The sequence below is a fragment of the Topomyia yanbarensis genome, chromosome 2 (genome assembly GCF_030247195.1).
Source record: "Topomyia yanbarensis strain Yona2022 chromosome 2, ASM3024719v1, whole genome shotgun sequence".
Classification (NCBI taxonomy): Eukaryota; Metazoa; Arthropoda; class Insecta; order Diptera; family Culicidae; genus Topomyia; species Topomyia yanbarensis.
Genome location: NC_080671.1, coordinates 309,207,991 through 309,223,082, shown reverse-complemented (window position 1 = coordinate 309,223,082; position 15,092 = coordinate 309,207,991). Strand labels below are relative to the sequence as shown.

At 36.3% G+C, this 15,092-nt stretch overlaps 2 protein-coding genes across 2 annotated transcripts in view; one reads left to right on the top strand and one right to left on the bottom strand.

Moving 5' to 3' along the window:
• The window catches only part of LOC131683525 (beta-galactosidase-like), a 103,783-nt gene extending 92,928 nt beyond the window's left edge, over positions 1-10,855 (bottom strand). Inside the window, exon 1 of the mRNA XM_058965573.1 lies at positions 10,833-10,855. The gene's annotated coding sequence lies outside the window, so the exon portion shown is untranslated. The remainder of the gene's footprint in view (positions 1-10,832) is intronic.
• LOC131683523 (uncharacterized) overlaps positions 1-15,092 on the top strand; it is a 223,635-nt gene that overhangs the window by 132,112 nt on the left and 76,431 nt on the right. The window contains exon 5 of the mRNA XM_058965566.1: positions 9,861-11,917. Coding sequence (XP_058821549.1) covers positions 9,861-11,917 — 2,057 coding nt within the window. The remainder of the gene's footprint in view (positions 1-9,860; positions 11,918-15,092) is intronic.

Here is a 15,092-nt window from a genome sequence, read left to right as displayed (position 1 = left end):
CATGTCATAAAAAGAAAAGATCAAATACAAAAGCATTCGTTTTGGGAAAAAGAGTGGAAATATGATTTTCAGTTATGAGGTATGACCAGCCGCTATAGCTGGCATTTCGTTGCATTGTGTTTGACCCAAAAAAATACCGGGAATTTCCTCAAGTGGACATCTTTCGTCTACGGACACGACCACTACATAATAAACTAAACAACGCTCTACAAAATACTTACCAAGTTGCAAATGGTTGCGGCTTGACAATTGATTTTCATGGATAATCTAATTCACCGAAATTTGGCAATGAACAGTTAAATATACCATTGATTCGGTGTTTTTACTGGATATGGGAATAATGCGGCATTACCGTATGAATTGTACTTTTAATTACAGATTTTTATAGTAAGGTTTGTATGTAATAGACTGTTCGGTAAAATGTGACGTATTTTCTGCCAAATAAATCATGTTTACCGAAATACCGGCTATCTTTTGATCTTCACCGAAATTTTCTTCAAAAAATGTACCGAGCAGCGAAATCTGATTTAAGTGTGCAGACCTTAAAGGCCTTAAAAACAAACTTTAAAAATGGCATAAAGTCATTAGTTTATCTTCTAGAAGTTTGCAATTACTGAAGACGCCAGTCTTTGTAAAACCCCAATCACTAATCTTCGTAAAACCCGTTCAAATATATTAGAATGTAAAAGTCGACTATAAACAGTCTGTGGAAAACTCGGGCTGAAGTTTTTCAGCGATTCAAAAGTGCTCTACCGAACAAATCGGTAAGAGCCATCCTCCATCGAACTGTAAAAACCGATTATCTTTTCATCTTGTTTTTACACTAAAGATTCGTTGAAACGAATTCCGAATTTTACGTTTATTTTCGACTTTTGATCAACTTGCATTGCAATTGAAATGAAAATATTTTTCAGATTCACGTAGAATACCAAAAGTGCTCATGGGCCGTTTATGCACTACGTTTTTAGCTAACGCTATTTAGGAACTTCGGTACTATTGTGATTTGAGCAGTATTTAGCCTTGCTGAAAAATCGAAAATGAAAAATATTTGCTGTCTTCGACGGTAGAGGTGTGCGCCGATGCATTTTTAATCGGCGGCGGCGTAAGCGACATTTATGGCCGGCGGCGGCGGCGTTGGCGGCGTCACGCCGTAGGACTCTATCGGCGGCGGCGCGCCGGCGTGTGTCGGCGTGACGAATATTGACGCTTATGTAACTAAAAGAAATTCTTGACAGTACAATTCCTTTCCCAAAATTTCGGTTTCTATTATAACAGACTTCACAGCACATACAAACAAACGTTACAGCTTAAAGAAAATCTAAAAAATCATCGCCCACGATGTACAAGCGACATCTATTGAACACATTGCACAAAATGTAATTCTCGCAACCATATCAATTTTTTTTTCAACTGAAGCTCCAATCGTGCCCACCCTGCTTGCCAAATGCAAGATAATAAATGAAAGGTGGATTTTTACAGTTGTAAAATTTGAAGAACGAAATAGAAAAATTGTCGATGTCGCATACTACGACTTCGCATGAAATAATAAATTTGAAGAATGTAGAGTAACGACTGTATTTCAATGACCCATAATAATTATTTATTGTTCTATATCTGGGAAATTAAGCAACGGTAAAACAGTTTTTGTTTTGTTTGAGAAAATTAATTGTTGTTGTCGTTTCATTGTTTTTTGTTTCTATTTAGTCATCTTTACCGTAAGTCCGGGGACAATTGACAGCTCCCATATATTGAATTCATAAACAAATTTTGGGGTGATTTGGTGATGTCATGGTGGCTCGAATGGAGCAAAATTTGAAAAAGGCGCATCCCATTTATTATTTTCCATATCTGTGGAAAATAATCAATTTAAGCATTTCTACCATTTCTTTTTGCTGCTAGAATTCTGATAAAAACACAAATTCTATTCAAAACGAATAGTTAAGCTTAGTGGTGATGTACTTTCATTGGCCAAAATGTTTTTCATTTACATTTCTCGAGATAAAAAGCACCAATGATTTAACGATTTCAAACTTCACACAACAAGAAAACCAAAACATGTTTAGGAAGGAAGAGAGCCGGTTGTTAAAAACAACGACTTCCAGCTAAATATATAATAAGATTTATGCAACTTTGCTGACGGTTTTCCTTATTCATATTTTGGAATAAGTTTTTTCTAAATGTTATTCTAGCCGCATTGGCGGCGTTCATAACACACGTAACGAAACACGCTTTTCTCTTGAAACTTTTTCGTTTCGTTGTTCGTGGTACTCATACAGAGAAGGCATACTAGCGCCACCATCAAATCGGTGGTGCATATATGAAACAAGCACTATCTGTCAAGTTGTCCCTGGGTTGTTTACCGTCGCTCTTTTAGATATCAGGTACCCTAACACGAGGCGTTATTATTGGCATTACTGCGCAGAAATGTCACTTTTAATGATCGTGTAAGGACACCTTTCAAGGTAGACACATTACTTCATTTTCCAGGCTGGTGTTTACTTTTACTTCTTGTAAGTACAAAATCGCCACGATGATAAGGAATACGATTCCCTGGCACTACATTTTCTTACAACGTGCGATCTGCTTTTATCTTGAGTGCAAAGTATGCTCGATGTGCTGGAATCTTACAGATCTACACCCTGACGAAACCTAAATATACAGTTACTATCAATCATAATCATTCCACGACTTGAAGTGTTAGCTCCTGTTAGGTTGAAACTGATCACTAAACAAGTCTGATTGAAAATGGTCTGAGCGTATCTTTAGTTTTCGTAGCACCTGTACCCCGCTGATTTCTCCAGCACTTCCGGAGACCAACAAATTCTAATCCACTGCATACATTCGATACACCGAATCAATTAAATTACTAACATCTTGTTATGTGCTTACTCACCGATCGGCATCGTGTTGTAACTTAAAAAATGGTTGTGAACAACTCCCACCTTGGGCACTTCGACAAGAATGAATTTCACATTTCCGGCCCATATTGTTTGTTTTGGTTTGCATGAGATTAAAAAGACCGTAACGTTTTCGGGTGGGTGCGGAAATTAAGTAACGCATTTAGCTCTGTGTCAAAATCTTTTCACTAACGCCACCGATTTGTAATTGAAATCGACCGTTTTTTCTACGAGTGATGAAAATTCATCTCGTGTTTCGTCTTATTTGTCTGTGATACCGGGCTGGTGCAACTGACACTGAAAATCTTTCTTGAGTGGGGCTAGATCACACGATGAATAATTTATGAGACTAGAAATCTTACCCTCTGCATCGCCACATCTGTGCATTTTTGTGTTTTCATAAAACTAGTTCACGCAAAAAAAAGATGACATTATACTCAAATGTTTAGTAGGTGGTTGTGTCTGAATATGTTTAATATTTTTATGATTCTAATTCATAACTCGATGAAAAATTGATTTGTATTAACTTTATTGACTAAAACAGTCAAGAATTTAACGACGTGCAACGATTTTCGTAAATTCTCGTCGTGTTATCGTGATATTTTAGTCTTCAGCTTACCGTTGGATTTTTTACACAGAGTCATGCGTCTTATAGTTTTTAAAATTATTTCACGGACATGAATTGTGGCTAGGTAATGTATTTTGCTCAGCGCAGTTTCATTTAATTCCAAACATTTCTCTGAATTTTAACAAAGGAATAACAGGGTTACAGATCCTAGTAATGTCTTTGTATCTAATGCTCGTGCCTATGAAACTGGTTGCTAGCAGTTGTACACAATAGCTCACATAGAAATTTCAAAACCAAAAAGCAAAGCCAATAATCCATGAAAAATAGTCTGAGTTCCTTGTAATTTTTTACGTAAGTATAATAAGATTATGTGGAAAATTAATTACTTCATGAATTACATCATGAACAGTTTCACGAGCTCGACTGGTGAATCGTGTGGAGCATATTAGGAATTAAGAATCGATTAAAAAATCAATGAATAATACACTGCGTTCCAGTGAAATTGATTAGGTGCAAAGATTAGGATCAGGCACATAATCGTAAATTTCAGGCACATATATCTTGAAAGTGGAAGTTTTTTTTTTTATTTGTGGACCATTTCACGCACACGAATGGTGAATTGAAACTTATATGCTCACAATCATAACCAGTTGACGAAGCAAGAATGGATCTTTGAATTATATAACGAGTGTCGTGTAATGGTTTTCGAGAAAATATCAAGATTATTTTAATTTTGTAATCCAATTGACGACCACTTATACCAAATAATGATCAAGATGTGATAAATCATGAATCAGTTAACGTCGTATATTCGGTCCATAGACTATGTTCCTAGATTTGTGGATAAAATGATGAGTCAACAATTTTAGAGTTCGCGAATTTTCGGCGCGGGAAAAATGCATCGGCGGCGCGCCGCCGGTCTACCGTTCGGCGTCGGCGTACGTTAAAAATTACCGGCGGCGGCGGCGTGGCGCGGCGGCGCACAGGTCTACTTCGACGCTTTGATACAGGAAGATTAAATTCTTACCTATTTATGTTTTGTGTGTATGTGTGTGTGTGTGTTTTAATATCTTGGTTAAGGGTAAGTGCTTGTTTTAGCTTTAGTTGAGGGTTTTTGGGGTTTCCGCATCCAATTTTCCATAGAGGCATTGCGAATTTTACCCCCAAATAGACTCACAGCAAAATAATTTTGTTACATGAAAATATGCTCACTAATTTTGTTACATGAAAATATGCTGGCTAACAAAAACAACATTTAACGACCTCTATAGGATTGTGCATAAGACATCCGGCTTGTTTATTTGCTGCTCCCCGTGCAGTTTAACGGGCGAATATTTATTTTGCTGCTTTCAAAATGAGCACGAAAGTCTATCTACAGCCGAAACGGGCAATAAGATTACTCACAGCATTGACACGTGACAGTTTGATTGTCATAGATTCAAAGAGTGATCTGTATATATAGGATGCCATGCTCCAGGGTTACGAAAGAAAGAATAGAACGGTGTTTTCGAATTCGTACCACCCAAACACCGTTGGTAGTGCAGAGAAGATATTCCTTGAAAAGATGCATCGAATGGAGACCACTTTACCGTATTGCCGTACCGTATGAATCTGTGTCATGTTGTTCTGATAGATGAGATCATCTACTTCGAATGAATTGTCAAACCACATTCCATACATGTTCCGTACATGTTGGAACTGGAAAAGTCGAATTTTGTAACCAGCAATACTCATTTTCTCCTTCAACAAGTGCTCCACTTCTCGCACGGGTAGATGAACTCTACAGGTTTTGAAATCAATGACCATTGTGAAACTCATTGTACTAACGCTTAGACATCGCGATTAACTCAATGCATACAAAACTTGGAATAAAAATAACTGTGTTTTCTATAGGATTTCTACCTTGCTCAGCGTACGGTTTATTGTTCAACTTTTTTCACCATTTGCTTTGAAAGCTTTTCTTGACCGCCAGTTGACGATAGCAGACTGTTCAGAATATTTTCTACGATGTAAATAATATTAAAGATGAAAGTTCTCATTAGCGGAACTAGAAAAATGATTCGCATTTGCAAGATCTTTTAGAATTTGTGTATAATGTTGAATCACCAATGTTCAATACCAACAACATAACTTAATCATATGTTTGTCGAGATATGTATCCTTATTAGTGCCGCTAGTTTCCACAATATCCATCAGTTCCCCACTTTCTACCGGATAGAACCGAAAAAATTGTTTTGATAAAATTTTCCACAGTAAAAATAGCGAATTTATCATACTTTAGAATTACCACGTACGAAGAACCACGTAAAGTATATCGTTGCAAAATGACGAATTTAACAGTGGTACTATGAATCACATTCTTGCAGAAGAATATTTAGCGGGACTAATAGAATTGACAATTGAAGTCTAAAACAAGAGTATAGATTTTCATAGCTTTGTATAGCTTTATAGCTTTCTTTTGGTAAAACTCTTTTAATTTTTTCACAGAACAAAGGCAAAATATGATTTTTAGTAGCAATTTTGATTGCAATTAAATTTAAATTTAGTGAGTATTAAAATTATCAAGCCTGGACGGACTTTAAGGTTTTACATCATAACCTTAATCCATTCTGTATTTAGTGAATGACTGACATATAGTCACCTTTTCTGACTCGCTATTCTCGATTGTGTACCAACGTTTTGAGTTTTTTCTGGCGGTTGTATATTAGCCGTAAAGGACGAAATCTAATTCTACACTAAGTTACAGCATATATTAATATACCGGTTCTTCCACGCCAAGGTTTAACTTCCAAAGCTTTGTTTTAAAAACCGGTTTTTTTTTAAACAAGTAAACTTTAATGTAGGAAATTTATTGAATTGGCCTAAGATGGAGCTGTCAAATTGTACAAAAAGATTTGTATGTTGCAAGCGATCTGTAGATGTGTTAAATTAGGTATTGTTTTATTAAATCTGGAACCGTCTACCGACAAATCTACATACACGAATTCCTCCAAAAGTAACTTTTTGAGGTCGCATGAAGGCCTGGCACTAGTTTTATGATACTTTTGCTTTCCTAAACAGTGATAAAAATCTCAACATTCCAGAACTTCACTTTGTCAGAAAATGTAGGGCCATCGGAAGCTAAAACTTCGTAAAATCGCACTCCTGGTCCTTTCTTCAAAATCATCCAGTGCAGTACTCTACGTCACTCGTTCGAATTTGCACCGCTCCACAGTGGTCGCAATGGTCCCAAAACGTGCGTGTAATTAATGGTGCTCTAGGAATTGATTTTAGCGATTTGGTGAGTTAGGAACACTTTTTCAGAATGGAAGCCCCCTTCTTTTGATGTATATTGAATTGTGATTAATTCACCTAAAAGTGAGATAGAAAATTTATTTCCACTAACTTTCGAGATAAAGCCATGATGTCAATGACAAAGTTTTAGAAAATTCTACTGCGAGAAAACTTGTTGAACATGCAAACTCTCCAAAATGTAATGGTGTTGAGATAAAGCGCGTTGGTTAGAGCAGTGTCTGCCATATTTGTTTAACGCATTGAGTCAAATGGTAGCGCACCAATAGGGGCACTCGATTCATGTTTTCGTTGCGCTCAAACACGAGAATTTCACTGTTTTCAGCCCATGTATGTTATTATCTTGGTACTTAACAACGAAGCACAACTGTTGATGCCAATTTGTACGCATTCCATTGTTTGTAGACCGAGTAATTAATGAATCAGTGAGGCGCCCTCCTTAGTATGGTGAAAATAGACACTTCACCCTATATTTGTTACGCATAATAAACATGTCGTTTGCAATTGGTATTTAACCCAATTATGGGAACGAGTCTGATAGAGAGAGTGGAGATGCCAACTTGTCATTAACATTTCGCAGTGAATTTTTTTACATTCATTTGGGATATCTTTTATACATTTGTACGCTTTCTTTGTACTGTAAACTTTGAAAATGATCATTGAAGTGTTAATAAGAAGCATTACTCCCGATGGCTGGCTGTTCGGAGTTCAAATTGTTCGTTTTGAATTCTCGGAAATTGATCGCGAGCGACTTCGTACATATTGCTACGATCATATTGTCTATAGATGAATAGACCTCTATCATATTCCACGCGGTTTTATTCTTTCATTACGCACCACGGAAGAATAATTTATCCTAATCCATCTCCTTACCTACACCCAAAACGCGAACCGCATGAATTACATGCGAATAAGCATGATTCTAATGAGAATTTTGCATTGTAACTGATATAATGCATATAAAGCGATATTGGTCCGGGACAAAAATGCATTAAGGCGATTACACCACAGAAACTTACACAAACCCACAGTTGAGAATGTATTAGTGAATTTAACGATATCGGAGCATTAGTATTAAAATGACTCCGCACTAATACACATGTAAAGGACATCTCCACTCGGATACATGTGTGCTCTGAAAATATTAATACACGCTCAAGGACCAGTTTCCATTTCGCCTTTCTACTGATCACATGCTGCATATTGGAGAGAACAGTTTATAGCGTCATTAAATTGGTGGGGTGTGGGTGATGATTTTGTTTTGATAATATGTTGAGCTTTCGGCGTTCTCTAAACCCTAAATTTACCAGCGATATGCGAGTTCTACCCACTAGATAGGTTCATAAATAATGATTAATGATTATTTAAGCGCACTATACGCAGGAGAAAGTTACCTATATGGGAACATTGGGTTAACAAGTTAATTCAACATTTGTCGGATAGAAGCCGTCCGCCAATCATTTCTGGCATTCCTCATATCAACAGTACTTTCAGGTGATATCATATCAGTATTTTGCAGTAAAAGTATCTAAATTTAAAGTATCATAAACTATAAGGGAAGTGATGACATGGTTTTGCACTTTTGAGTAGCAGTGGCACTGGCAGTTAATTTCAGTTTATATTATTTCCCTAACATGCGAATCTAGCGCACATCATCGCCCTGGCCAACGATCATCACAAATCAATCTGAGCACAAATCATTTTCTTCCACTCTTCTCTGAAGCACAGAACGAGAGAGCGATGATTTTACTGTAAAAACCATTCGCTATGGGAAAATAACAACGCGTATATCACACACTCTCGTGAACGTCAACTGTTCCCGTGTTTAGTGTGGTTGGAATTGAGTTGTTCGCAGACAAAAAAGCGTAACTGTGTATGAAGACAGAAGTTCTTACAAACACCACAGAGATATTCATGTATAGAATACACCACCTTTTTGGCAGACTCAGCAAGCAAAACCAACTAATACTTTTACACCAGGGCAGATAATATGGTAGCGTGCATTCTCAATCAATTTATTTCATCATGAATCAAGCGGTGTTGGTATAATGCAGTAGCTATGCTTGGTCTACAATGCGAAGAAAGCATGATTCTAATTCGGAATATGCACGAAAGGATGTAATGCCTTTTTTGCATTGGGAAATTGTTTTGGGTGTACTAACACCAATCCTATCCTGTGACACTTGTGGAGGATGCAGAGAATTCCTCGGTCATAATAGTCACAAGTGTTGAACTAACATTCCTTCCCATCCCAAAATTGACATGCATGGGCGTAGCCATGTACTTTATTGATCATACTATAATCTTAGTCTCTTTAGGTTGCACGTATGATAGTATCATACAATTGGTTCAATATGCAATTTCAACAAGCTTTGATCAATCACGGGAAACTCACGGGCGGTCAACTAAGCTAAGCTAAGCTAAGTGAGTATTAAAATTCTCAAGGCTGCTAGAAATACTTGCGATCTCTATGTGTTGTTTATGAATTGTTAAAATGAAAACATAATAACACCGATGTATTTCTAGTATTTTGCAGATTATACAGTGAAGTTAAATAGTTGAGTTTTTTTTAGTTTTTCTGAAGATCTCTCAAGAAAGAAAACAGATGCCCAAAGATAAAAACTAATATCGATTCCACTATGCCTTCGGATACGAAAGTTCTAATGAACAAGGCACGATCAATTTCATTTTTGTTGTAATTGTGTCCGAGAAAAATAAATAATTGAAATAACCAAAACTGAATGAGCTCAATGTCGACGCAGAATCAGCGTTTGCGCATTTCATGCGTGAAACTAGGAAAATCTACAGGGTGTTTCATAATTGGGAATTTTCATAATATTGCTAAAATAATCGTCGATCGCTGATTACTTCATTGGGTTAAGAAAACTTCTACAAACATAACAAGGAAAGTAAAAATATACACCCTGTGGATTTAATTTATCAACATTTTTCTTAGAGCCGAAATCAACTCGTTGCGTTCTATCTGAGTAGGTGTAGACAGGGAAATATAGTATCTGTATGTATAAGTATATATTTCTCATCAGTCGTGCAAACAGCGAACACTGAACGATGAAAATTCAAATTTTCGTTTTCTATCTTTCCAGCTAAGAATAGAAAATCGTCGCCCTCAACATCAGCATCATCATCCTCGTCGTCATTCATTCATCAGCAGTTGCATCTTGCTCAGAGGCAAATTAGTACACAGCAAGATATCAAAGGAGCACTGCAGTACAATAACGGATCGGCAGCATCAGTTTTCCCGAAAAATTACAATAGTAATAATAAAAAAAGCAATGATAGTGCTGAAATTGTTGATAAACATAAACCGAATCGTGAGGCGGCGCCAGCTACTTTCTCAACTGTTTGTTGTTACAGTAACCGATTCGGCACTCCTTCTAATAAGAATGCTAAAAATAACAACTTAATTAAGGTGAGCAACAAGTACTCCGACGGGAAAACGCTGAAAATAGTGAACAACGAAGGTGAACACAAGGATTTACCAACAGACAGTGAGAATGGAAATGATTTAAGTTGCAAATATTCATCAAGTTTAAACGGAAAATTGTCGGGAAAATTTGAATATGGTACAGTGAACAGCGCTCAAGAGAACAGTGTATTGGCTACTCTGATATGCAGAAAAGATGTTGTTAGTAGCAGTGAAGGCAGGAAGAAGATACGTGTTGATGGTGATGATTTAAATTTAAATTCTAGAAACGTGCCACAGTTAAAGGAACCATGGCCCAAAGTAGTGAACATAAGAAATATTAACGCAAATAATGTACCAAGTTCTAGTGTAAGTGGAACAAGGATTATTAATACACATGAAACTAGGGAAAACCCAACTACAAACAGTGCTGAAGCAGGCGCGGATGAGTTTTCCTCGTCTTCGTCGTTATCACCTCCATTACCGTTACCATCACCAATACTAGCGGAATCGCGGTTGGTTGAAGATTACATCAAACTAACGCCACCTTGTTCGCCGATTCCGTCACATAGCTGCTCATTTGTTAGTGATCTTTCCCAGAACATCAAATCCACGCCACAAACAACAACTTTTAATTCGAGCTCCTACTCACCGTCACTTAGTCCTAGAGCGCCCGAAACTTTACGCCATATTATAAACGAATCAACCGAGCGTGATATAGACAAAAAATCCATTATAAATAGACTAACAAGCATTCGCGACGAATCAGAAAACAGCACGGATTGCAAACAAAATGTCGATTGGAATCCAACATACGAAAACGATATTACGCTACACAAATTTATGGGACATCGAAAAAGTTCACTTCCTATAATTAATCATGCAGATGTCACACGTTCACAGCGGCACCGAAAACTTTCCTCAGATATTATTAGTACCACGGGAAATGGTCGCTCAGACGGACCAGATTCATCTGTGGTCATCTGTCATCTTACGCCAAAATTACCTCATAGGGTATCTACGGTGGACCATTCAAATGCTGAAACTCGTTTACAGTCATTGAACCGTTACTGTGCACAGAATTTGAATCTTACTGCAAACACAACGGAATCGGAGGAATTCAGTTTCATCGATTCTTCCGACATTTCATCGACCGGAGAAGATGTTATAACTGTGATTAACGAAGAAGATTATCGTGAATATCAAAAATTTTACTCGATGCCAAAAAGTGGTAGTGCTCTGGTGAATGATTCTTGTCAAAGTGGTGGTGTTAGTACTCAAATTCCCGAATGTTACGGTGCTTGCTCCTCCGATGAGTTGAGTAGTGTATGTAGTGGAAGTGACACGGTTGCTGCAACAGTAGCAAACGAATGTATAGAAGAAACCAAACGGAATTTTCATACGATCAAGTACAGAAAGTGCAATGTAGCAGATTTTCCACCCAGTACCGGCTGTGATGGAAAGCAAGGGATTTCCAACACACATGCGGATGACACTGAACCAAATGTCATCATTAGTGCCCAAAGTGATAGCAATAACAACCAACATACCGTCAGCATTGGAAAGGAGCAAACCATATCTAATTTTAGCAATAGGAGTAGCGAAACAAACACGATCTCAAACGGCCGGTCCCCGTCGTTAAACAGATTCAACGACATATCGCCGGATAATTCTTCTAGTAGTTTAAATTGCTTCGGAAAGAATCAGCTATATGCTAAGACATTGCCGGAAAAGCCGGTAAGTATGAACATAATATTTTCATCTAGGTATGGTAGCAGAAGAATGAATGAAAAGGTCAATTCCATTCCCATTAATACTGTCGCTTTTTAAAGTGAATCTATCACTTGCAAAAAGCGACAGATTTATTCATTCTGTACCATTCTGAAAGTACAAGAAGATGAGATAGGTCGTATGCGTGGAAAAGTTTGATATATTGGATCTTTTATTGTTTGAACTTATCGAATTTTGGAAACATAATGTATGATGTAGGTTTTAAATTTCATTGGGTATGTTTATTTATACTCAATACTGCATTAATCATAGATTTAATAATTACTTGTAATAATGACCACTTAACTATGACAAATAAATACTTCACATATTTTAAATCTGTGCTCAAAATCATCGATATGGATAATATATTTTGCAAAAAAGTCATTTTTTGACGCAGAATATGTCTCAATGCGGATCTAACCTAAACTTCAATAAATCCTAAGCCAAACAAATCCTAGATATGTTTAAAATGATTCCATCTACCTTCTCATTTAACACAGAGCGGAAGATATAAATTGATCCGCTATAGCTATCAGTAAAATAAGCAATCAATTCTAACGGTCGCTTTGTGGATTATCCACTACACAAACAGTATGATATCGTTGCACTCGACTGTGTAGTGAAAGGCTTGAGCTACAGAAAGTAAGTAGCCCTGATAAGGAAAAATACAATTTTATAACTACAAGTACAGTACAACAATAGCCACAGAAAAATGGGGCATTACTCGTGAAGGCCAGCGAAATAGCTGGTTTGATGCTGATTAGATGCTGAGAACGAGAAAAACCAGACTAGTAGAAACCAACATCATTCGAATGGTCTCGCTCTCTACCAATAACCATGCACTGTATTTTGTCAGAGTATATCATCAGTTTCTCGCAGCCTTCCTTTGAAAACTGCACGATTTGTGTTTTTGAGCAAGCTCCTAGTCTTGCGTGAATACCGGCAAGAAAATGAGTTAAATTTCAAGCTGAAGAGAACTAATGAAATCGAAACATTTGGTTTGGCTTAGCATTATGCAAGATGCAATTACATAATGCAGTTCTCCTTAGTGGAGAAAATTGTTTGAAACTACCTTTGCGCGTTAAGAGTAAAACACCTATAACTAAATTAGTTATGGAATTTGTCTCATCCGAATTTGACACTAACTTAGTGACAGGACTAGGCTATATATGACATACATTAATCCATTAATGCCCAACCTACTAAATATATAGTCGATAATAAAAACTCCTCCCATTACTCAAGTAATTACACAAAACAGACATTATCAGTGAAGCGAAATTATGCATATTTTTGCTGAATACGTTTTGATAAGTTGGAGTGGGTGACCCAGTGTTTATTTTGAGTTAATTATCCCGGAGTTATACCAATGTAGAGCTCGAAGAATAGGCATATTTCAGGATTTTTTCTCGGCGCAATAAGGAGACGAATCGAGATCTTGTTAAATGGGATTAATAACATCTAAGTAACACGGTGCTACAGTGGTTTTGTATTTTTCAAGTGTCCTAATATAGGTATAGGCAAATGCAACACAAAACGATATTGTCCTCAAAATCATGATATAAGGCACAAAAAACTATTTTTCGGTACCTTCGACACTAAAAAAAATTTCTGCGCGGCCATTTTCAACTGATTTTAAATTTTAAATATTAATGGTCTGGAAAGAAGAAGAAATTACCTTCCCAACGGTATGCTACGTTATGTTCTTTTGTCAAAAATATTTTGCGGTTTTGGGGCAACTATATGAAAACTACCATAATTTTTTGTGATTTGTGATTTTGTAATTTTATTGAGCACGACAACCTGTTAGTAAAGACTTTGAATTTTTCATGAAAATTATGAAAATTGCTAACATTCATCTAAAGAAGCGTAATTGGTTTATTTAAAATTTAGAGAGAACATTCAATTTCGCATCCAACGACCTATTCATCATGAAAATCGGTTGAGACATGACGGAGTTATTTTTTTTCAAATTCAGTTCTAGTTCATGCAAGTAAACTTTTAAAGAACTATTGAGGTCTCATAATATAAGATGCTATCTTTCGTTAATTTTTCCCAATTTCAAGTTCAAAGTTCACACACATACTTTTGAATATATACGTAATCGAGCAGAAAAAATTTGAAATTTTTTTATGAGACCGTCCCCTTAAAAGTTCATGCGAGCAAGTTCGTTGGAAGCGAAATTAAATCCTCCATTTCCCCTAATTTCTATATAAACAAAGACTTTTCCTAAAAAAAATGTAGAGCAATTTTTATATTTTTAATGAAAAAATTCGCAAAATAATGGTTACTTTCATATTGTTGTCCCAAAACCGCATAGTACTTTTAACATAAGAACATAACATAGCAAACCGTTGGAAAGGACATTTCTTCTTCATTCCAAAACACTTCGAGAATTAAAAATCGGTTCAAAAATGACCACGAAGAAAAAATTTTCGCGCAGAAAACCCTGAAAAATATTTTTTTTGCTATAAATCTAGATTTTGAGGGTATATTAAAATAATCAAACGTGGTTCTGTGTTGCATTTACAACCTTTAACAGACCACTTTAAAAGTACATTCACTTCTTTATTTTTCAGCGCCGTGTAATGAACAACAAAAATATTTTTTAGAGTAATTTTTTTTTATTTGATTTGATTTATTTTATTCATGTAACGTAAGACATTTTGCCTTGTTTATTGTTACAATTTGGTGAAAGAATTCTAGCATATCAATTAATATTTATCAATACTTCTAAAGTTTAATCCCTACCCCAATTCTCAATTACTATGCACCTAATCTGCGTTGTTGAGCTCTGACAAAAGCAATCGCTTGAAATTCGAATCGGACAAAGTTGATTTAATATTGGGTTGTAAGTTATTCCAATATGCGATGCCTCTCACAAACAGTGATTGACCATAGTATGCTGATCGATGATTAGGTATCTGAAAATTTCTGGTTCTTGTATTTCTTAATGGTGTCAGCTTCTCGAATAAATATTCTGGTTTTTTAATTCTAATAAGCCTAAAAATAGTAACGCATGATCGATACTTGTAGAAATTTTGAAAAGAACAACCAAAAAGATATTTTTGCAAATGTGAAATTCTATCAAATCTGGAAACATTGTACACGTATCTAGAACAGGCATTAGCAGCTACTC